Source organism: Nerophis lumbriciformis, linkage group LG12 (assembly GCF_033978685.3).
Source record: "Nerophis lumbriciformis linkage group LG12, RoL_Nlum_v2.1, whole genome shotgun sequence".
In the NCBI taxonomy this organism is placed as follows: Eukaryota; Metazoa; Chordata; class Actinopteri; order Syngnathiformes; family Syngnathidae; genus Nerophis; species Nerophis lumbriciformis.
Window position 1 is genome coordinate 13403146 of NC_084559.2, and position 22500 is coordinate 13425645.

At 42.6% G+C, this 22500-nt stretch overlaps 1 protein-coding gene across 6 annotated transcripts in view; it reads left to right on the plus strand.

Moving 5' to 3' along the window:
• Positions 1–11226, plus strand: part of LOC140679258 (splicing regulator ARVCF-like) — a 349408-nt gene extending 338182 nt beyond the window's left edge. For 2 of the 6 annotated variants that reach the window (XM_072914307.1, XM_072914309.1), the window contains 2 exons: positions 4699–4811; positions 10252–11226. In XM_072914307.1, the coding sequence (XP_072770408.1) occupies positions 4699–4800 (102 nt within the window). In that variant the 3' untranslated portion in view covers positions 4801–4811; positions 10252–11226. The remainder of the gene's footprint in view (positions 1–4698; positions 4812–10251) is intronic. The other 4 variants (XM_072914306.1, XM_072914308.1, XM_072914305.1 and 1 more) reach the window with 3 other exon arrangements.
• Positions 11227–22500: the final 11274 nt, after the last annotated feature.

Below are 22500 nucleotides of genomic sequence, written 5' to 3' on the forward strand. Positions count from 1 at the left end.
GTCATTCAGGGCTGTGAATATCCCCCAGATCTGTGAACCAACCGCTCATTAATTAGGTGGACGCTTTTTGCAGCCTGTAAAGCAATTAAACTCAGATTGATTCAAATAAATGCCAACAGCGGATTCTTGTGGAAACCACCCTTGGCTCGGCCATAGGAAGACACTTCATCATACCGTTGACAAAAGATTGGTAATAGCAGTGCTGATCGGTCATCTGTCTTTAGGCCATGTCCACACGAATACGTTCAAAAACGCCCCTCCGGTATTAGAACCATTCCCGTCCACATGGTTGCCGTTTTAAAATAATCTCTGTCCACACGAAAACTAATTCACCAGCTGTCCAATCAGATGCTCAGAAAGCTGCCAGTATCTGCGTCGGTAGAATTCTTACACCTCTGTTCATCAATATTCTGTAATGACATATGACGTCACATTAGTGTTGTCCTGATACCAATATTTTGGTACCAGTACCTGTAGCCTTCCCGGTAAGGTCTATTCAGGTGTACTGGAGAGGAGGCTACGCCGGATAGTCGAACCTCGGATTCAGGAGGAACAGTGTGGTTTTCGTCCTGGTCGTGGAACTGTGGACCAACTCTATACTCTCGGCAGGGTCCTTGAGGGTGCATGGGAGTTTGCCCAACCAGTCTACATGTGCTTTGTGGACTTGGAGAAGGCATTCGACCGTGTACCCCGGGAAGTCCTGTGGGGAGTGCTCAGAGAGTATGGGGTAACGGACTGTCTTATTGTGGCAGTTCGCTCCCTGTATGATCAGTGTCAGAGCTTGGTCCGCATTGCCGGCAGTAAGTCGGACACGTTTCCAGTGAGGGTTGGACTCCGCCAAGGCTGCCCTTTGTCACCGATTCTGTTCATAACCTTTATGGACAGAATTTCTAGGCACAGTCAGGGCGTTGAGGGTATCTGGTTTGGTGGCTGCAGGATTAGGTCTCTGCTATTTGAAGATGATGTGGTCCTGATGGCTTCCTCTGGCCAAGATCTTCAGCTCTCACTGGATCGGTTCGCAGCCGAGTGTGAAGCGACTGGGATGGGAATCAGCACCTCCAAGTCCGAGTCTATGGTTCTCTCCCGGAAAAGGGTGGAGTGCCATCTCCGGGTTGGAGAGGAGATCTTGCCCCAAGTGGAGGAGTTCAAGTACCTCGGAGTCTTGTTCACGAGTGGGGGAAGAGTGGATCGTGAGATCGACAGGCGGATCGGTGCGGCGTCTTCAGTAATGCGGACGCTGTATCGATCCGTTGTGGTGAAGAAGGAGCTGAGCCGGAAGGCAAAGCTCTCGATTTACCGGTCGATCTACGTTCCCATCCTCACCTATGGTCATGAGCTTTGGGTCATGACCGAAAGGACAAGATCACGGGTACAGGCGGCCGAAATGAGTTTCCTCCGCCGAGTGGCGGGGCTCTCCCTTGGAGATAGGGTGAGAAGCTCTGTCATTCGGGGGGAGCTCAAAGTAAAGCTGCTGCTCCTCCACATCGAGAGGAGCCAGATGAGGTGGTTCGGGCATCTGGTCAGGATGCCACCCGAACGCCTCCCTAGGAAGGTGTTTCGGGCACGTCCGACCGGTAGGAGGCCACGGGGAAGACCCAGGACACGCTGGGAAGACTATCTCTCCCGGCTGGCCTGGGAACGCCTCGGGTTCCCCCGGGAGGAGATGGACGAAGTGGCTGGGGAGAGGGAAGTATGGGCTTCCCTGCTTAGGCTGCTGCCCCCGCGACCCGACCTCGGATAAGCGGAAGAAGATGGATGGATGGATGGATGGATACCTGTTATGATCCGCTGCCCGGATCATAGTCTGTTTAAGTTTTTCGAGTCACTTATGTTTTCTGTTAGTTTTGGACTCCTTTAGTTCCTGTTTATGCACCTCTGAGTTTGTTACCACGACTACGTATTAGTTTCATCTGCCTCTTGTGTTCAGGACGCGTACCTGTTTGTAATCAGAGACATTATTTAAGCCTGCCTTTGCCAGTCAGTCGGTCTGGCTTCTTCGTTTGCGTCACGCTACTGTTACGTAACTTTTACTTGTCTCCTAGCCTCTGCTAGTGATCTCTAGTCTGTGCTAAGTAGTAGCCTTAGCTTCAGGTACCTCTTTGAGTGTTAATTTACGATTAAATCATGTTCCTACCCGCAAGTCTTGTCCGGAGTCGTCCGTTTGCATCCTGGGAGAACAAACCTCCCAGTAAGCTGCAACCCCATCATGACAGGTACCAGTACCAAAATGTATTTCGATACTTTCTGGTACTTTTCTAAATAAAGGGGACCACAAAAAATGGCATTATTGGCTTTATTTTAACAAAACATTAAACATATGTTTCTTATTGCAAGTTTGTCCTTAAATAAAATAGTGAACGTACAAGACAACTTGTCTTTTAGTAGTAAGTAAGCAAACAAAGGCATTTTGGTGATTCAACCCCCAATTCCAACCTTTGATGCTGAGTGCCGAGCAGGGCGGTATTGGTTCCCATTTTTATAGTCTTTGGCACGACCTACCGATCTCAGGGCGGACGCTCTAACCACAAGGCCACTGAGTAAGTCAAAGGACAAAAATATGTGTTTGTGTGTGGACAATAGAAAAAAATGCGTTTTTAAAATATTCATGACCGTGTGGACATAACAAGGTTCTTTTAAAGTTTTCTCATTTTATTCAAATATGTGCCTTTATTCAGTAAACATTGTGCAACACTGCTCTACTGTAGTTGTTGTACTCTCAGTGTTAATGCAACAAATAGTCTAATAATCTCCATTAATTAACCTCTAAAGGCTTAGTGGCCACATGCGTGGACAGCACCTTTTAGCTCTTATTTCCAAAAGTGTGTACACTACTGAATTGGGGTCTTATGGCCACTTATGTGGACACTTATACTGCCATCTGGTGGTGTCAGAAGAGTACAACATACAATGGATTTTGGGGGGGGGGAAAGTGTAAAAATATAAATTAGCATGAACTTAGACCAGTGGTTCTTAACCTTATTGGAGATACCGAACCCTATAGTGAGAAAAAAATAAATAAAAAATTCTAATTCAAGACAAAGTTATGTTTTTTTACTGGTGCACAAAAAACCAAGAACAAAACCAACACGAACTCACAACAAATTACACACCTGCAAATCAGGTGGAAAATTAGAGGTAACATTGTTTGGGGGGTATACATAATACGCCGATAGGGAGAAGTTTTTATTCACACGATGAGTTGGGTGTGTCTTAACCTCCACGGCGAGGCTCCGCCGAACCCCTGAGGCTGACTCACCGAACCCTTAGGGTTCGATCGAACCCAGGTTAAGAACCACTGACTTAGACTTAGACTTAGACAAACTTTAATGACCCAGAAGGGAAATTGTGCGTATGAAGTACACATTTGTGTACTTATGGACTAAGTACATCATATCAAAAGATGATTTTTAGTTTTTATTCTAATTAGGGTCCTATAAGCCCAAATAGCAAATATAAATAAAATAAAAAAAAGCATGTAAACAAACAGCTCGGGCCTTTAGAGGTTAAACGTCAACAATGGGAGACCGGGCTTTCTGCTCCGCCGCTCCCAGTCTGTGGAACGCTCTCCCTGACCACCTGAGGGCACCACAGACTGTGGATGCTTTTAAAAAGGGCTTAAAAACCCTTCTTTAAAAAAAAAATAATAATAATTTTTTTAGATATATGCATACTAGTTTTAGCTATTTGGCTGTTCTAGTTTTTATTTTTATACATTTTTTAATTCTTATTTTATTTTTATTTATTTTTTAATTTTAATACACCGTAGCACTTTGAGGTTGTTTACTCAATGTTAAGTGCTTTTTACAAATAACATATATTATTATTAATATCATTATGTGGTATATACTGTCTGTGGAATGCTCTCCCTGACCACCTGAGGTCACCACAGACTGTGGATGCTTTTAAAAAAGGCTTAAAACCCCTTCTTCTTTTTTTTAAAAAAAGCCTTTTTTTAGATACATGCATACTAGTTTTAGCTATTTGGCTGTTCTAGTTTTTATTTTTATTAATTTTTTAATTATTATTTTATTTTTATTTTTATTTTTTTTAGCACTTGGGGTTGTTTGCACAATGTAAAGTTCTTTTTTACAAATAAAATATATTATTATTATTATTATTAGGTGGTATATACTGTATGTGACGCTGTAAACAATTTTTTTTTTACAATGTGTGGAGGTGTGTTGGTATATTTGGGAAAGGCACACCCTGAACTCGCATGGTTGCCAGGTAATCACAAAAAAAACGACCACTCACATTGTTGGACAGTTTTGAGTCTGAAATGAGCCAAACATGAATGTCTTTGAGAAGTACCGAGAGAGAGACCCCACTAATGGAATACTAATGCACTTTAATTTCAAGTTTTTAATCATATTCATGTTTAAGCTCAGTTCCAGAGCTATTCTTTGCACAGCTCTTAAATCTAAGTCTGCGAGAATAATCATCTTTATTGTCAGTGTAGAGCTTCTAAAGATGTCCTCTAAGTCTGCCATCTGTACCTCTCAAAGGTTTTGCCAGAATGATTATGCAACTTGTCCTCTTCGCATGTTTGGTCTGGTTTCTTTCCCTCTTCGTCTTGCTTATGGCAGGAAATTAACCGCAGCTTCTTTCTGCCTCGGGTGCATGTCTATGTCTAATGTATTGACCTCTTTTTTTTGTTTTGCTTTGTCTTTTTTGTAACCCACCCTCCTGTGAACACAGAATGACACAAGTAGGAAACTCTATATCAGGAGTAACAGGCCTGCGGTCAGTCTGGTGGACGCTTGTGATGTTAAGCCCCAGCCTGTTGATTCCTGGGTCTAAATGCATGCATGGTAAGGTCTGAAAAGGAACAAAAAAATCACCAAAATAACCACCCTCACCTCTTAAGTTGGACTGCAGCAACCCTTTTCCATTCCCTGTTTTGTCCATCAGTTCCGTCTCCTTTCCCCTTACCTGCAACACGATGCATTCTCACTTTGCACCTGCAACAAGCGGCGATCTCACCTGGTTATTGTCCCCATACCAATAATTTGGTACCAGTACCAAAATGTGTATCGATTTGAAAAAACTACACAATTTAATGTATAAGTCGCACTGCTGTGTTTGGATGGAGACAGGTGTGGACAATACTGGAGACAGACACTACCGTATTTTTCGGAGTATAAGTCGCACCTGCCGAAAATGCATAATAAAGAAGGAAAAAAACATATATAAATCGCACTGGAGCCCGCCCGGCCTAACTATGAAAAAAAACTGCGACTTATAGTCCGAAAAATACGGTACTTCAAACAACTACAGTAGTTTTATGAAGTAATCTTACAATGTCCAGCATTTGACGAGTAGATTTGTACAGTATCTTCTGCGAGCTATTTCTCCATCGGCAGCTTCTGCATATTTTCATGGATAAATGTTTGCCTATTAGATTATATTTTAATGCCCTAGGCCAGGTGTCGGCAAAGCAATAGACTCCAGGAACTGATTATTGTTGGGTGACTGATGTCCCCACTGAGCATGTAGTGGTTTAGGTCAACATTTTATTCCATCAGTCTGTTTGTGTGTGTCCCGTTCTTTTAATGCCATACTTCCATGTGTCTGTAGCATCATGTTGACCTTCCTGTCTTCCTCCTCCAAAGTCATCATATTTTCTCTCTATGCTCATTTTTCATGACTTGAGATCTGTAGTGGTGCTATTCAGTCTAATATTGCTGCTTGATTCCAAAGGTATACACCGTTAGAATGACCTAAGGTAAGTAATTGCGCCTCAACGCCAGCCTTTCATGATTTTAATCATTATCCGACAATTACGTTCATCTCTCATGCCTCTTTTTAGTGGACTTCAAAGGCATTTTGATGACAATTTCAATACTGACAGATTATCAGCACAATTGATAATAACTATAGCAACAGCCTTGAAAGGGGAACATTATCACCAGACCTATGTAAGCGTCAATATATACCTTGATGTTGCAGAAAAAAGACCATATATTTTTTTAACCGATTTCCGAACTCTAAATGGGTGAATTTTGGCGAATTAAACGCCTTTCTAATATTCGCTCTCGGAGCGATGACGTCACAACGTGGCGTCGCATCGGGAAGCAATCCGCCATTTTCTCAAACACCGAGTCAAATCAGCTCTGTTATTTTCCGTTTTTCTGACGATGGACGCTTTTGACCTCCCTTTTTCTCAACAAGCACCTGGTGTCGAAATTTTGAGATCGGCCCCAGTCCACAAAAACACTTCAACATCACACCCAAGTTGATTGGGCATACACGCACGCACCCGCCCCTTTCCCCAACCACCGCCTTCACCACCGCTTGTTTGCTCCAACTCCCCCTCCCTCTGTTGCGAGTTTGTTGTGACTAAATGTAACGTGTTTGTGTTTGCACCCCCTCTTGCGGATCCAGCCTTTGACTGATATTTTTTTACTCTCCCCCCCTTTCTCAATATCACCTTTTTCTCACCTTTTTTTAAGGAGCGCCGTAAAAATGGCTGCACCGTCGGCGGTCTTGTCTTGTCTCCCTGTAACGTATTTCTGCTCTTAGTGGGACTGTGCCGAAAATATACTTTTCGGTTCTTAAGTGTCTTGTGCATGTTAAAGGGGAACATTATCACCAGACCTATGTAAGCGTCAATATATACCTTGATGTTGCAGAAAAAAGACCTTTTTTTTTTTTTAACCGATTTCCGAACTCTAAATGGGTGAATTTTGGCGAATTAAACGCCTTTCTAATATTCGCTCTCGGAGCGATGACGTCACAACGTGGCGTCACATCGGGAAGCAATCCGCCATTTTCTCAAACGCCGAGTCAAATCAGCTCTGTTATTTTCCGTTTTTTCGACTGTTTTCCGTACCTTGGAGACGTCATGCCTCGTCGGTGTGTTGTCGGAGGGTGTAACAACACGAACAGGGACGGATTCAAGTTGCACCAGTGGCCCAAAGATGCGAAAGTGGCAAGAAATTGGACGTTTGTTCCGCACACTTTACCGACGAAAGCTATGCTACGACAGAGATGGCAAGAATGTGTGGATATCCTGCGACACTCAAAGCAGATGCATTTCCAACGATAAAGTCAAAGAAAGCTGCCGCCGGACCCCCATTGAATCTGCCGGAGTGTGTGAGCAATTCAGGGACAAAGGACCTCGGTAGCACGGCAAGCAATGGCGGCGGTTTGTTGCCGCAGACGAGCGAGCTAAACCCCCTATCGACCCTAGCTTCCCTGGCCTGCTGACATCAACTCCAAAACTGGACAGATCAGCTTTCAGGAAAAGAGCGCTGATGAGGGTATGTCTACAGAATATATTAATTGATGAAAATTGGGCTGTCTGCACTCTCAAAGTGCATGTTGTTGCCAAATGTATTTCATATGCTGTAAACCTAGTTCATAGTTGTTAGTTTCCTTTAATGCCAAACAAACACATACCAATCGTTGGTTAGAAGGCGATCGCCGAATTCGTCCTCGCTTTCTCCCGTGTCGCTGGCTGTCGTGTCGTTTTCGTCGGTTTCGCTTGCATACGGTTCAAACCGATATGGCTCAACAGCTTCAGTTTCTTCTTCAATTTCGTTTTGGCTACCTGCCTCCACACTACAACCATCCGTTTCAATACATGCGTAATCTGTTGAATCGCTTAAGCCGCTGAAATCCGAGTCTGAATCCGAGCTAATGTCGCTATAGCTTGCTGTTCTTTCCGCCATGTTTGTTTGTGTTGCCATCACTATGTGACGTCACAGGAAAATGGACGGGTGTATATAACGATGGTTAAAATCAGGCACTTTGAAGCTTTTTTTAGGGATATTGCGTGATGGGTAAAATTTTGAAAAAAACTTCGAAAAATATAATAAGCCACTGGGAACTGATTTTTAATGGTTTTAACCATTCTGAAATTGTGATTATGTTCCCCTTTAAGCATAAGAGTTGTGTGATAATCAATTTAGCTCATGAGGAGAACGCATGGAGCTGAACACTTAGTCACAGTCTCGCCCTACGCTCTAAGGTTCAGCTCCTGCGTCCCTCTATTTATTCAGGAGTTCCACAGTCAACATCACTGAGTGGTCACATATATTATGCAAAGCAGGTCCAGGACGCACGATACGTGACGGAATGTGCTGGGGGCCTTGTGATTTCGCCTTGTCCCCTTACTTCGTCTGCGCGTTGGCATCTTATCTTCGTTGAAGTCCTTGGCTGTTAACGGGCTAAAACAAAGATAACATCTACAGCTGAGGCCATCCCTCAGACAAGAAGTCTTTGTCCTTGCACAGATTAGAAAAGTCCAACTTGAGCACAATAGCGAAATAACTAAAGCAACGGACTTTAAGCATACTAAAGTTTGTGTGATAATATATATACATGATCATTCTAACAGATAACTTACACATAATTATTCTAACACCTAATAGGTTCCATTTGGGGGTCCTTATACACACAGCATAATAATACTGAAGCACAGCTGACTATCCATCCTTTTTCTACCGCTTATTCCCTTCGGGGTCGCGGTGGGCGCTGGAGCCTATCTCAGCTACAATCGGGCGGAAGGCGGTGTACACCCTGGACAAGTCGCCACCTCATCGCAGGGCCCTAATCCCTCTCCCGCCGTGCTGACTACAGTAGCCGTAATGCTCTGATAATCCATGCATCTTCGTATCTTACCAAAGTCGTAGTTAAACATTCTGACAGATTTTTGAGCGCCGCGTGTATTGTTCTATATTCCCAATGAAACATCAAAGCTTGCTAGAGGAATTCAACCTGCAGTCCACACATATCTCTTATGTGTGGCTGCCATCTATCGATCACACTTATCATCACACCGTGTACCACACACAATTGGTTTGAGGGCCGCACATTCCGAAATAATTCATACACAAGGCGCACCGGGTTAAAAGGCGTAATGTCGAGTTTTTTTTTAAAATTGAAGGAATTTAAGTGCGCCTTATGGTCCGAAAAATACGGTACTTAACTTTGTGTGAGTAATGTATTCGACTCCCGTTATTAGATCATTTCCCTTCTTATTATTCTTCATTCTAATAATAAAAAAAAAAGGGATGTCCGATATTATCGAACTGCCGATATTATCGGCCGACAAATGCTTTAAAATGCTATATCGAAAATTATCGGTATCGGTTTCAAAAAGTAAAATTTATGACTTTTTAAAACGCCGCTGTGTACACGGACGTAGGGAGAAGTACAGAGCGTCAATAAACCTTAAAGGCTGGCCCAGTCACATAATATCTAGGGCTTTTCAACAGCATACTTGGTCAACAGCCATACAGGTCACACTGAGGGTGGCCGTATAAACAACTTTAACACTGTTACAAATATGCGCCACACTGTGAACCCACACCAAACAAGAATGACAAACACATTTTGGGAGAACATCCGCACCGTAACACAACATAAACACAACAGAACAAATACCCAGAAGCCCTTGCGTCCCTAACTCTTCCGGGATGCTACAATATACCCAGTCACATAATATCTACAGCTTTTCACACACACACACACACACACACACACAAGTGAATGCAATTCATACTTGGTCAACAGCCATACAGGTCACACTGAGGGTGGCCGTATAAACAACTTTAACACTGTTACAAATATGCGCCACACTGTGAACCCACACCAAACAAGAATGACAAACACATTTCGGGAGGACATCCGCACCGTAACCCAACATAAACACAACAGAACAAATACCCAGAAGCCCTTGCGTCCCTAACTCTTCCGGGATTCTACCCCCAACCCCGCCCACCTCAACCTCCTCATGCTCTCTCAGGGAGAGCATGTTCCAAATTCCAAGCTGCTGTTTTGAGGCATGTTAAAAAAAAAAAAAAGCACTTTGTGACTTCAATAATAATTATGGCAGTGCCATGTTGGCATTTTTTTTTCTCCATAACTTGAGTTGATTTATTTTGGAAAACCTTGTTACATTGTTTAATGCATCACAACAAAATCAGGCATAATAATGTGTTAATTCCACCACTGTATACATCAGTATCGGTTGATATCGGTATCGGTAATTAAGAGATGGACAATTCCGGAATATCGGATAAAAAGCCAAACAAGAATGACAAACACATTTCGGGAGAACATCCGCACCGTAACACAACATAAACACAACAGAACAAATACCCAGAAGCCCTTGCATCCCTAACGACATCTCTATAAAAAAAATTCATTTGTTCCTTACAAAGTCATGAAATATGTTACATTTCTTTGCTGAGAAAATGTGTTATTATTTCTTTGTGTCTAATGCTTTTATGTGTTGTGTTCCAGGCTTAAAATAAAAAAACAAGCGAGGGGAGAGCCACACCAGGAGGGTCTCTCACATCACCACTGCCATTTCATAAGGAGCTCACATTTGGGAGCTGAACTTTGTACAGATAGAGGATTTTAAAGATAATAACACCGATGACCAGAACGGCGACCAGCATTATATATATGAAGAAGAAAAAACAACAACAACAACAACACAATATGAAGTGACACTTCCTACTGCTTTTACATTTCTACATTCCCACTGGACTAGCATGTGAATTCTACAGTGTTGACTCTTGCTGAGCTCTGCAAGTTACGGGGGCCACGCGGAGGCGACCCAGGTGGGCGGACCTGACGAGGGCAGGTGAGTGGGGAAAGGAAGGAATCTTTTTTTTTTTAGCTTGCTTTCACACCTGGAGGACTTACGGATGGTTCAATTTCTTAGTCAGACTTTTTTCAGTTTGTTGTGGCTTTGCTGTTTTTTTTTGGACGTGAGCAAGTTTTGGGATTGGAGTGTTTGAAAGATACTGGATGTCCGACGGCGAGGGTGATGAATAAATAAATGAATAAAAGGAGCGGTAACATGTACACTTAGGGCCTGATTTACTAAGATCCAAATGCCTCGTGCTAAACAGCGTGTGCAATCTATACAATAGCGTCTACATGTCGCGTGTGATCTACTAAGACTGTGTGTGCAGTTAAAAAGTGGTGCAGACCGTTTTATTTACGTAGGATTTTGCGTATATTATACTGAGCATCACCAGGGAGACACTCATTTACTGCATGTCCATTTTGCTATTTTTATACAAGCCACTTTTTATGGGCATTTTTGTTATGGTTCGGAGGGGAGGTGACGGCAACAGACACCAGGGGGTTGTCGTGTTCGATGATTTATTACAAACCCCGTTTCCATATGAGTTGGGAAATTGTGTTAGATGTAAATATAAATGGAATACAATGATTTGCAAATCATTTTCAACCCATATTCAGTTGAATATGCTACAAAGACAACATATTTGATGTTCAAACTGATAAACATTTTTTTTTTTTTTTTTGCAAATAATCATTAACTTTAGAATTTGATGCCGGCAACACGTGACAAAGAAGTTGGGAAAGGTGGCAATAAATACTGATAAAGTTGAGGAATGCTCATCAAACACTTATTTGGAACATCCCACAGGTGTGCAGGCTAATTGGGAACAGGTGGGTGCCATGATTGGGTATAAAAGTAGATTCCATGAAATGCTCAGTCATTCACAAAGAAGGATGGGGCGAGGGTCACCACTTTGTCAACAAATGCCTGAGCAAATTGTTGAACAGTTTAAGAAAAACCTTTCTCAACCAGCTATTGCAAGGAATTTAGGGATTTCACCATCTACGCTCCGTAACATCATCAAAGGGTTCAGAGAATCTGGAGAAATCACTGCACGTAAGCAGCGAAGCCCGTGACCTTCGATCCCTCAGGCTGTACTGCATCAACAAGCGACATCAGTGTGTAAAGGATATCACCACATGGGCTCAGGAACACTTCAGAAACCCACTGTCAGTAACGACAGTTGGTCGCTACATCTGTAAGTGCAAGTTAAAACTCTCCTATGCAAGGCGAAAACCGTTTATCAACAACACCCAGAAACGCCGTCGGCTTCGCTGGGCCTGAGCTCATCTAAGATGGACTGATGCAAAGTGGAAAAGTGTTCTGTGGTCTGACGAGTCCACATTTCAAATTGTTTTTTTGGAAACTGTGGACGTCGTGTCCTCCGGACGAAAGAGGAAAAGAACCATCCGGATTGTTATAGGCGCAAAGTTGAAAAGCCAGTATGTGTGATGGTATGGGGGTGTATTAGTGCCCAAGACATGGGTAACTTACACATCTGTGAAGGCACCATTAATGCTGAAAGGTACATACAGGAGCAACATGTGTTGCCATCCAAGCAACGTTACCATGGACGCCCCTGCTTATTTCAGCAAGACAATGCCAAGCAGTGGGATCACAGACTGGAGCGATTTTTAAACTGAATCGCAAGATGGATCACATCATGGAGAAGCTTGCTGAAAAGGAAAAATTGAATACGAGAGCAGCCAGCATGGACGAATAGAACAGACAAGTCATTGTAATGTCTGCTCGCGGAAAATAAACATCCTAATCTGCGATTGAACTCCCTCGAATGGCCTTGACGACGTGAACAACAGGAACAGGCTGTTCTGAAAACACCCCCGAGGACTCCTCAATGATGGATATTGTACTTGTGCAATGACAATAAAGTCCTGTCCTATAAAGTCCTATCCTATTCTGCTCACTCAACGGACACAGTCCACTTTGCACACGTTTATTAGATCAGCGTTGCGCGTGCTATCAAGCTTGCGCGCAAATCGTTAGTAAATCAGGCCCTAAGTCACCAATTAGCAGTCTCTTTGATTCACCGTGTTTAAAGAAAACTGCACTAAGATGCTTTTGGAGTGTGAGGTTTTATTCTATAAAGGGAGGGTTCTGCAGGTTGAAAGAAAGTGCAAGCGAGACAAGGCTAAGACGCGTAAAAGAAACGACGACACATGATAAGAAATGAATATATTTCCCGAAGAAATATAAGGCGCCGTGTTCAGCTTGGAAAAGTTTGGTCTGAATTCTCTTTTTATGTTCAACTTTCTACAAAAGTGTATATTAGGGGAAAGAGGAAAAAAAAACATGGAAAAAGGGCCAACCATGGCATTGTATATTGATATCTCATTATTTGGAAAGCACATCTCAAGCGAGTAGTAACCGTGTCACATATTGTCGACTTACGCAGATCATCCCTTATTTATACCTTCATTGTTTCCCAGGGCATAAAAAGATAACCGAGGTCGAGGGTCAGAGGTCTACGGAGCCCCTAAAGGGACATGGGAGAAAAAAATTGTTTTAATTTATGTATTTATTTATTTTTTTTAGACATGTATCTCGTGCGCACGAGAAACTTTTTCTAAAGTTATTAAAAAAAATAAAAAAAATGTAAACATTTTATTAAGTTATTTTTTTAGACATGTATCTCATGCGCAAAAAATTTTTTAAATTTTTTTTTATAACTTTTTTAAAAATGTTATCGTGCGCATTAGATACATGTCTAAAAATAAATAAATAAATAATAAATAAACAATTTTCCCCCATGTCCCCCAGGAGATACATGTCAAAAATTTAAAAAAAAACAACAAATATATACAGGTAAAAGCCAGTAAATTAGAATATTTTGAAAAACTTGATTTATTTCAGTAATTGCATTCAAAAGGTGTAACTTGTACATTATATTTATTCATTGCACACAGACTGATGCATTCAAATGTTTATTTCATTTAATTTTGATGATTTGAAGTGGCAACAAATGAAAATCCAAAATTCCGTGTGTCACAAAATTAGAATATTACTTAAGGCTAATACAAAAAAGGGATTTTTAGAAATGTTGGCCAACTGAAAAGTATGAAAATGAAAAATATGAGCATGTACAATACTCAATACTTGGTTGGAGCTCCTTTTGCCTCAATTACTGCGTTAATGCGGCGTGGCATGGAGTCGATGAGTTTCTGGCACTGCTCAGGTGTTATGAGAGCCCAGGTTGCTCTGATAGTGGCCTTCAACTCTTCTGCGTTTTTGGGTCTGGCATTCTGCATCTTCCTTTTCACAATACCCCACAGATTTTCTATGGGGCTAAGGTCAGGGGAGTTGGCGGGCCAATTTAGAACAGAAATACCATGGTCCGTAAACCAGGCACGGGTAGATTTTGCGCTGTGTGCAGGCGCCAAGTCCTGTTGGAACTTGAAATCTCCATCTCCATAGAGCAGGTCAGCAGCAGGAAGCATGAAGTGCTCTAAAACTTGCTGGTAGACGGCTGCGTTGACCCTGGATCTCAGGAAACAGAGTGGACCGACACCAGCAGATGACATGGCACCCCAAACCATCACCCAACCATGCAAATTTTGCATTTCCTTTGGAAATCGAGGTCCCAGAGTCTGGAGGAAGACAGGAGAGGCACAGGATCCACGTTGCCTGAAGTCTAGTGTAAAGTTTCCACCATCAGTGATGGTTTGGGGTGCCATGTCATCTGCTGGTGTCGGTCCACTCTGTTTCCTGAGATCCAGGGTCAACGCAGCCGTGTACCAGCAAGTTTTAGAGCACTTCATGCTTCCTGCTGCTGACCTGCTCTATGGAGATGGAGATTTCAAGTTCCAACAGGACTTGGTGCCTGCACACAGCGCAAAATTTACCCGTGCCTGGTTTACGGACCATGGTATTTCTGTTCTAAATTGGCCCGCCAACTCCCCTGACCTTAGCCCCATAGAAAATCTGTGGGGTATTGTGAAAAGGAAGATGCAGAATGCCAGACCCAAAAACGCAGAAGAGTTGAAGGCCACTATCAGAGCAACCTGGGCTCTCATAACACCTGAGCAGTGCCAGAAACTCATCGACTCCATGCCACGCCGCATTAACGCAGTAATTGAGGCAAAAGGAGCTCCAACCAAGTATTGAGTATTGTACATGCTCATATTTTTCATTTTCATACTTTTCAGTTGGCCAACATTTCTAAAAATCCCTTTTTTGTATTAGCCTTAAGTAATATTCTAATTTTGTGACACACGGAATTTTGGATTTTCATTTGTTGCCACTTCAAATCATCAAAATTAAATGAAATCAACATTTGAATGCATCAGTCTGTGTGCAATGAATAAATATAATGTACAAGTTACACCTTTTGAATGCAATTACTGAAATAAATCAAGTTTTTCAAAATATTCTAATTTACTGGCTTTTACCTGTATATATAAATACATTTTTTCCCCCCATGTCCCTTTAGGGACTCCGTAGAGGTCAACAACTGATTATGTTTCTTTCCACTGTGTTGTTACAACGAAACACTGATTGGTGCTTCTTAAAGAGAAATATTATGTTGTGAGCATGACAAAAAAAAAAAAAAAAAGTGTACAGATGTCCATATTCTTTTTAAGTGCCAGTTTTTGTGTGTGTGTGTGTGTGTGTGTGTGTGTGTGTGTGTGCTATCACTCTGTTACTGACATGCAGCGAGAGAACATCCAAATGGAAGGATCACACTGTATAAAAGCAAGTATAAAAAGGTCATATAGTATATATTTTTACAAGGTTTCAGGGTGGTTAGAAAACAGAGTGATATAGGCTCATATCTGCCATCCCTCCCCTTACCCGCCCTCCACCCACACACAAACGTTGGTGGTGAACAGTCTCTTGCCTCCCGTCTTTCTCCCGAGTCGGCATATATAGCGGAGACGGAAACAATTTTGTATCACGTGTGTACGTCATCCCGGCGAATGGCATGTGCCTGCATTGACGTTTTTCTTCGCTTTGTGACATGATTTTTATAAGAGCTTGCATATTTTACACGGTGTTTACAAAAAGGTGTGTGTTATGGTAATATTCAATAAATGACACAAAAAAAAAAAAAAAAAACTTGTATCAATAACTCTACAGTTAAAAAATATATATATGATAACCGTATTTTTCGGAGTATAAGTCGCTCCTGAGTATAAGTCGCACCGGCCGAAAATGCATAATAAAGAAGGGAAAAAACATATATAAGTCGCACTGAATCAGAATCAGAATACCTTGTATGGAAACAAAGAAATCGGACTGCTTTTAAAACAAACCGACATAAAATAGTCCTAAAACAAAAACAATAATAAAACAATTTTAACATTTAAAAACATAAACACAACAGAACAAATACCCAGAAGCCCTTGCAGCACTAACTCTTCCGGGACGCTACAATATACACCCCCCGCTACCCTTAAAAATGTTAAAAAAAAAACAACATATTGCACAGTATATCTTTATCAGAGGTAAGCAAGAAATAAAGTGGTGAGTGTTCAGGTAAGTGCAGAGTTTAGGGCAATAACATCTCTAGGATACAAACTGTTTTTCAGTCTATTTGTCCTTGCTTTGATGGTCATATAACGCCTCCCTGAGGGCAAGAGTCCAAGCCAGTGGTGACCTGGGTGGGATGAGTCCTTGAGGATGCTGTTTGCTCTCCTGTTGCAGTGTCTCTTATGCAGGTCCTCTAGAGCAGTGGTTCTCAAATGGGGGTATATAATATTCTAAAAATAGCAACAAGTCAAAAATCCTTTATAAATATAAATAAAAACCTATCTTTTTTTCCAAATAGTTCAAGAAAGACCACTACAAACGAGCAATATTTTGCACTGTTATACAATTTAATAAATCAGAAACTGATGACATAGTGCTGTATTTTACTTCTTTATCTCTTTTTTTTCAACCAAAAATGCTTTGCTCTGATTAGGGGGTACTTGAATTAACAAGAGTTCAAGCCAGTGGTGACCTGGGTGGGATGAGTCCTTGAGGATGCTGTTTGCTCTCCTGTTGCAGTGTCTCTTATGCAGGTCCTCTAGAGCAGTGGTTCTCAAATGGGGGTACGCGTACCCCTGGGGGTACTTGAAGGTATGCCAAGGGGTACGTGAGATTTTTTTTTTAATATTCTAAAAATAGCAACAATTCAAAAATCCTTTATAAATATAAATAAAAACCTATCTTTTTTTCCAAATAGTTCAAGAAAGACCACTACAAATATTTTTGCACTGTTATACAATTTAATAAATCAGAAACTGATGACATAGTGCTGTATTTTACTTCTTTATCTCTTTTTTTCAACCAAAAATGCTTTGCTCTGATTAGGGGGTACTTGAATTAAAAAAAAAATTCACAGGGGGTACATCACTGAAAAAAGGTTGAGAACCACTGCTCTAGAGATGTAAGAGGACATGCAGTGATCTTCTGGGCCGCGTTTATAAGTCGCACTGGAGTATAAGTCCCATTTTTGGGGGAAATTTATTTGATAAAAGCCAACACCAAGAATAGATATTTGAAAGGCAATTCAAAATAAATTAAAGCTGCAAGCAGCATTGGTCGGGCCCGCGTATTTGGCAGGTGCTAGTCCTAAGTGTCCCAATACTTTTGTTCAGTTTTCGTCATAAGTGTCCCAATACTTTTGTCTACTTTTAGTCCGAATTCTCCCAATACTTTTGTTTAGTGTACCTACCTTGTCTGCATTGTGTGGGCACGCTGGTGCTTCCTGCTTTTAAGCGGCCTTCTTGAAAAAACAGCAGCATCAGCGCAGCGGCTCTTTGAAGGGTCATAAAATCAAAACCGGAGCCGGCATTAAAACTCTTTCGATAACTTTTAATCAAAAGGGTTCAATCTCTCTCCTGTGTTAGTTTGAAGCCGAAACAACAAACACGCTCAGAGGAGATAATGTTTGAAGAAAGGTGACCGGTTTTTACAAAAATGTTGTGTTGAAGGGGGAATAGCAAGCTTCTTGTAGATTTTTGCTGGGGGTTGTCAATTTATGAAATGTTGGTCTACGTGAAACCTACGGAGAAGATTTTGTTTCATGTCTCTCCGACCTTCCCAGTGGGAGTTACAGGCAGTTTTGTCATTTTTTTCTTCCGAGGAGCAGTTTTCTCTCCGTTTTATTCAAAAATTGCTCTAGAGCGCAATTTTTAAATTTGGGGTTAGGTTTTTTATTAGATCACAATTTTTGCCAGTCCTGATGTGTGCGTTCAGTTTGGTGAGTTTTGAAGCGTGTTAAGGGGGTCAAATTACAGCTCAAAAAGGCAAAAGTGACTGTTTTTAGTACTTTTTTGTCTTGAAGGGGGAATTGCCAACTTCCTGTTGATTTTTGCCCGAGGATATACAATTATGAAAACTAGGCCTAAGTCAAACCTCCATCCATCCATCCATCTTCTTCCGCTTATCCGAGGTCGGGTCGCGGGGGCAGCAGCCTAAGCAGGGAAGCCCAGACTTCCCTCTCCCCAGGCACTTCGTCCAGCTCTTCCCGTGGGACCCCGAGGCGTTCCCAGGCCAGCCGGGAGACATAGTCTTCCCAACGTGTCCTGGGTCTTCCCCGCGGCCTCCTACCGGTCGGACGTGCCCTAAACACCTCCCTAGGGAGGCGTTCGGGTGGCATCCTGACCAGATGCCCGAACCACCTCATCTGGCTCCTCTCGATGTGGAGGAGCAGCGGCTTTACTTTGAGCTCCCCTCGGATGGCAGAGCTTCTCACCCTATCTCTAAGGGAGAGCCCTGCCACCCGGCGGAGGAAACTCATTTCGGCCGCTTGTACCCGTGATCTTGTCCTTTCGGTCATAACCCAAAGCTCATGACCATAGGTGAGGATGGGAACATAGATCGACCGGTAAATTGAGAGCTTTGCCTTCCGGCTCAGCTCCTTCTTCACCACAACGGATCGATACAGCATCCGCATTACTGAAGACGCCGCACCGATCCGCCTGTCGATCTCACGATCCTCTCTTCCCCCACTCGTGAACAAGACTCCGAGGTACTTGAACTCCTCCACTTGGGGCAAGATCTCTTCCCTAAGTCAAACCTACATAGAGGTTTTTGTTTCATGTCTCTCCGACCTTCCTAGTGGGAGTTACAGGCAGTCTAGTTTTGTTTTTTTCCTAGGGGGCGCTAGAGCGCAATTTTGAGTTTTGGGGTTCGTTTTTTTTATTAAAAGACCATTTTTGCAGGTCCTGATGTGTGGGTCAAATATGGTGAGTTTTGAAGCATGTTAAGTGGGTCAAATTAGTGCTCAAAGAGGCGGCGGAAGAAGAATAATAAAGAAGGAATAAAACCTTACAAATTCAATAGGTCCTTATGTCCCATTGCATAAGGACTCCCTGTGGGAGTCCTTATGCAATGGGCCATGCGGGCCCTAATAAAGAATAGTGAACAACAGGCTGAATAAGTGTACGTTATATGAGGCATAAATAACCAACTGGTATGTTAACGTAACATATTATGGTAAGAGTCATTCAAATAACTATAACATATAGAACATGCTATACGTTTACCAAACAATCTGTCACTCCTAATCGCTAAATCCCATGAAATCTTATACGTCTAGTCTCTTACGTGAATGAGATCAATAATATTATTGGATATTTTAATGTGTTAATAATTTCACACATAAGTCGCCCTTGAGTATAAGTCACACCCCCGGCCAAACTATGAAAAAAAACTGCGACTTATAGTCTGAAAAATACGGAATATTCCCTTTTGTCTGTCCTCGGAAGTGTGTGTTTTCATCAACGGAATCCTCGTTAAAAGTGTGTACGACTGCAGTACCGCGACCAAAAGGAGTTGTGTTAGTGTGAGTCGAGGTGTGTGTTGGTTGTGTGCGTTTATGAAACACAACCGTGCTGTCGACACACGTGGAGTCGGTGTAGATTTAACTGATTCAACTTTGTCAAAATAAAGTCAGTGTACTTCTCGGTAGCAGATGTGTTTGTACCTATCATGTGCCTTAAATCTTTTCCATGCTAGATAGGTGTTTTTTCTAGAACCGTATTCCTGCCCTTTCTCATACGGTGACGGCGATGTTTACTTGATCCCATGCTGATTTTGTACGACCATTTATTTGAAGTTGACTAGGTGAAATAAAGCAAAATTAAACAATTTTGGTCGAGATAAAGTCGTTGGTATGTCAGGGATTGGGATCCGTTTAAATATACTCTCCAAATACTGATGGTTTTGGGGCTGTCGCTTAGCAACTTCAAAATGTGTATTCTTTTGAGCCACTCCTTTGTTGCCTTTGATGATATTTAAAGGTAGACACTGGACAAATTAGTGATACTTATTTCACAATACCTTGTGTGGTGTTCGGGTCTGTGGGACCCATTTTCATTTTTTTATTAAAAGAAAAGTGATGCGATTAATTAATTTTTCAAACTGAGACTCACTGACTTTGGCTCATTTTCTGTGAAGAACATATATCAGAATACATATTTAATGACCACACACCATACACCCCCCCCCTACACATTTCTATTACATATAAGATGTCCGGGTCCACAAGTTCAAGCCAGTGGTGACCTGGGTGGGATGAGTCCTTGAGGATGCTGTTTGCTCTCCTGTTGCAGTGTCTCTTATGCAGGTCCTCTAGAGATGTAAGAGGCCGTGCAGTGAATAGAATTGTGGAAATTGATGTTCTGTGTACCACACGCACCCAAACACACACACACACCCACACACATACACACACACAGCAGGCCTAGACAGGAGGAGGACAGAGTGTAGGTACACAGAACATCGGAGGGTCAAATGTGCGAGAAAATGAGAGCAGACAGTGTTGACAAACAATGTCGCAACCTTGTGTGGGAACCGCAGGTGCAGAAACACAAAAGAAGAATCCCTCACACATACACACACACAGCAGGCCTAGACAGGAGGAGGACAGAATGTAGGTACACAGAATATCAGAGGGTCAAATGTGCGAGAAAATGAGAGCAGACAGTGTTGACAAACAATGTTGCAACCTTGTGTGGGAACCGCAGGTGCAGAAACACAAAAGAAGAATCCCTCACACATACACACACACACACACAGCAGGCCTAGACAGGAGGAGGACAGAGTGTAGATACACAGAACATCAGAGAGTCAAATGTGCGAGAAAATGAGAGCAGACAGTGTTGACAAACAATGTTGCAACCTTGTGTGGGAACCGCAGGTGCAGAAACACAAAAGAAGAATCCCTCACACACACCCACACACATACACACACACAGCAGGCCTAGACAGGAGGAGGACAGAGTGTAGGTACACAGAACATCAGAGAGTCAAATGTGCGAGAAAACGAGAGCAGACAGTGTTGACAAACAATGTCGCAACCTTGTGTGGGAACCGCGGGTGCAGAAACACAAAAGAAGAATCCCTCACACACACCCACACACATACACACACACAGCAGGCCTAGACAGGAGGAGGACAGAGTGTAGGGACACAAAACATCAGAGGGTCAAATGTGCGAGAAAACGAGAGCAGACAGTGTTGACAAACAATGTTGCAACCTTGTGTGGGAACCGCAGGTGCAGAAACACAAAAGAAGAATCCCTCACACACACCCACACACATACACACACACAGCAGGCCTAGACAGGAGGAGGACAGAGTGTAGGTACACAGAACATCAGAGGGTCAAATGTGCGAGAAAATGAGAGCAGACAGTGTTGACAAACAATGTTGCAACCTCGTGTGGGAACCGCAGGTGCAGAAACACAAAAGAAGAATCCCTCACACACACCCACACACATACACACACACAGCAGGCCTAGACAGGAGGAGGACAGAGTGTATGTACACAGAACATCAGAGGGTCAAATGTGCGAGAAAACGAGAGCAGACAGTGTTGACAAACAATGTTGCAACCTTGTGTGGGAACCGCAGGTGCAGAAACACAAAAGAAGAATCCCTCACACACACCCACACACATACACACACACACAGCAGGCCTAGACAGGAGGAGGACAGAGTGTAGGTACACAGAACATCAGAGGGTCAAATGTGCGAGAAAATGAGAGCAGACAGTGTTGACAAACAATGTTGCAACCTTGTGTGGGAACCGCAGGTGCAGAAACACAAAAGAAGAATCCCTCACACACACCCACACACATACACACACACAGCAGGCCTAGACAGGAGGAGGACAGAGTGTAGATACACAGAACATCAGAGGGTCAAATGTGCGAGAAAATGAGAGCAGACAGTGTTGACAAACAATGTTGCAACCTTGTGTGGGAACCCCAGGTGCAGAAACACAAAAGAAGAATCCCTCACACACACCCACACACATACACACACACGCAGCAGGCCTAGACAGGAGGAGGACAGAGTGTAGGTACACAGAACATCGGAGGGTCAAATGTGCGAGAAAATGAGAGCAGACAGTGTTGACAAACAATGTTGCAACCTTGCAGAAACACAAAAGAAGAATCCCTGTGGGATGCAGAAACTGGCAGATACATTTTCCGTGCAACATTCATATTGTTGTTACTCAGCCGGCGTTTGTGGGTCTGATGGACCCGTTGCATTTTGTGGCTTTTAATGCCTCACAATCAAACACTTTTATGTTAAAATACTGAACAGATGTTTACCTTATCCCAATAAACATCTGTTCAGTATTTTTTTAACATAAAAGAAAAATGCAAGGGGTCCATCAGACCCACAAACGCTGGCTGAGTAACAACAATATGAACATTACACAATAGTTAATTTATAACCTTTATTTCATGTTACATTTCTTAAATCTCCATGAAAATACCATTAAATGCAAAGCTTACAAAGTCAGCAGGGGATCAAATATATTCCCGCACCGTCCGTATCACACTGGTATCATCCATCATGCAATGATCCCCCCCCCCCCCCCCCCAACTCTTGGTAGTTTAGTATGTGGGTTCCTGCCTTGTAGCGCATTGTAT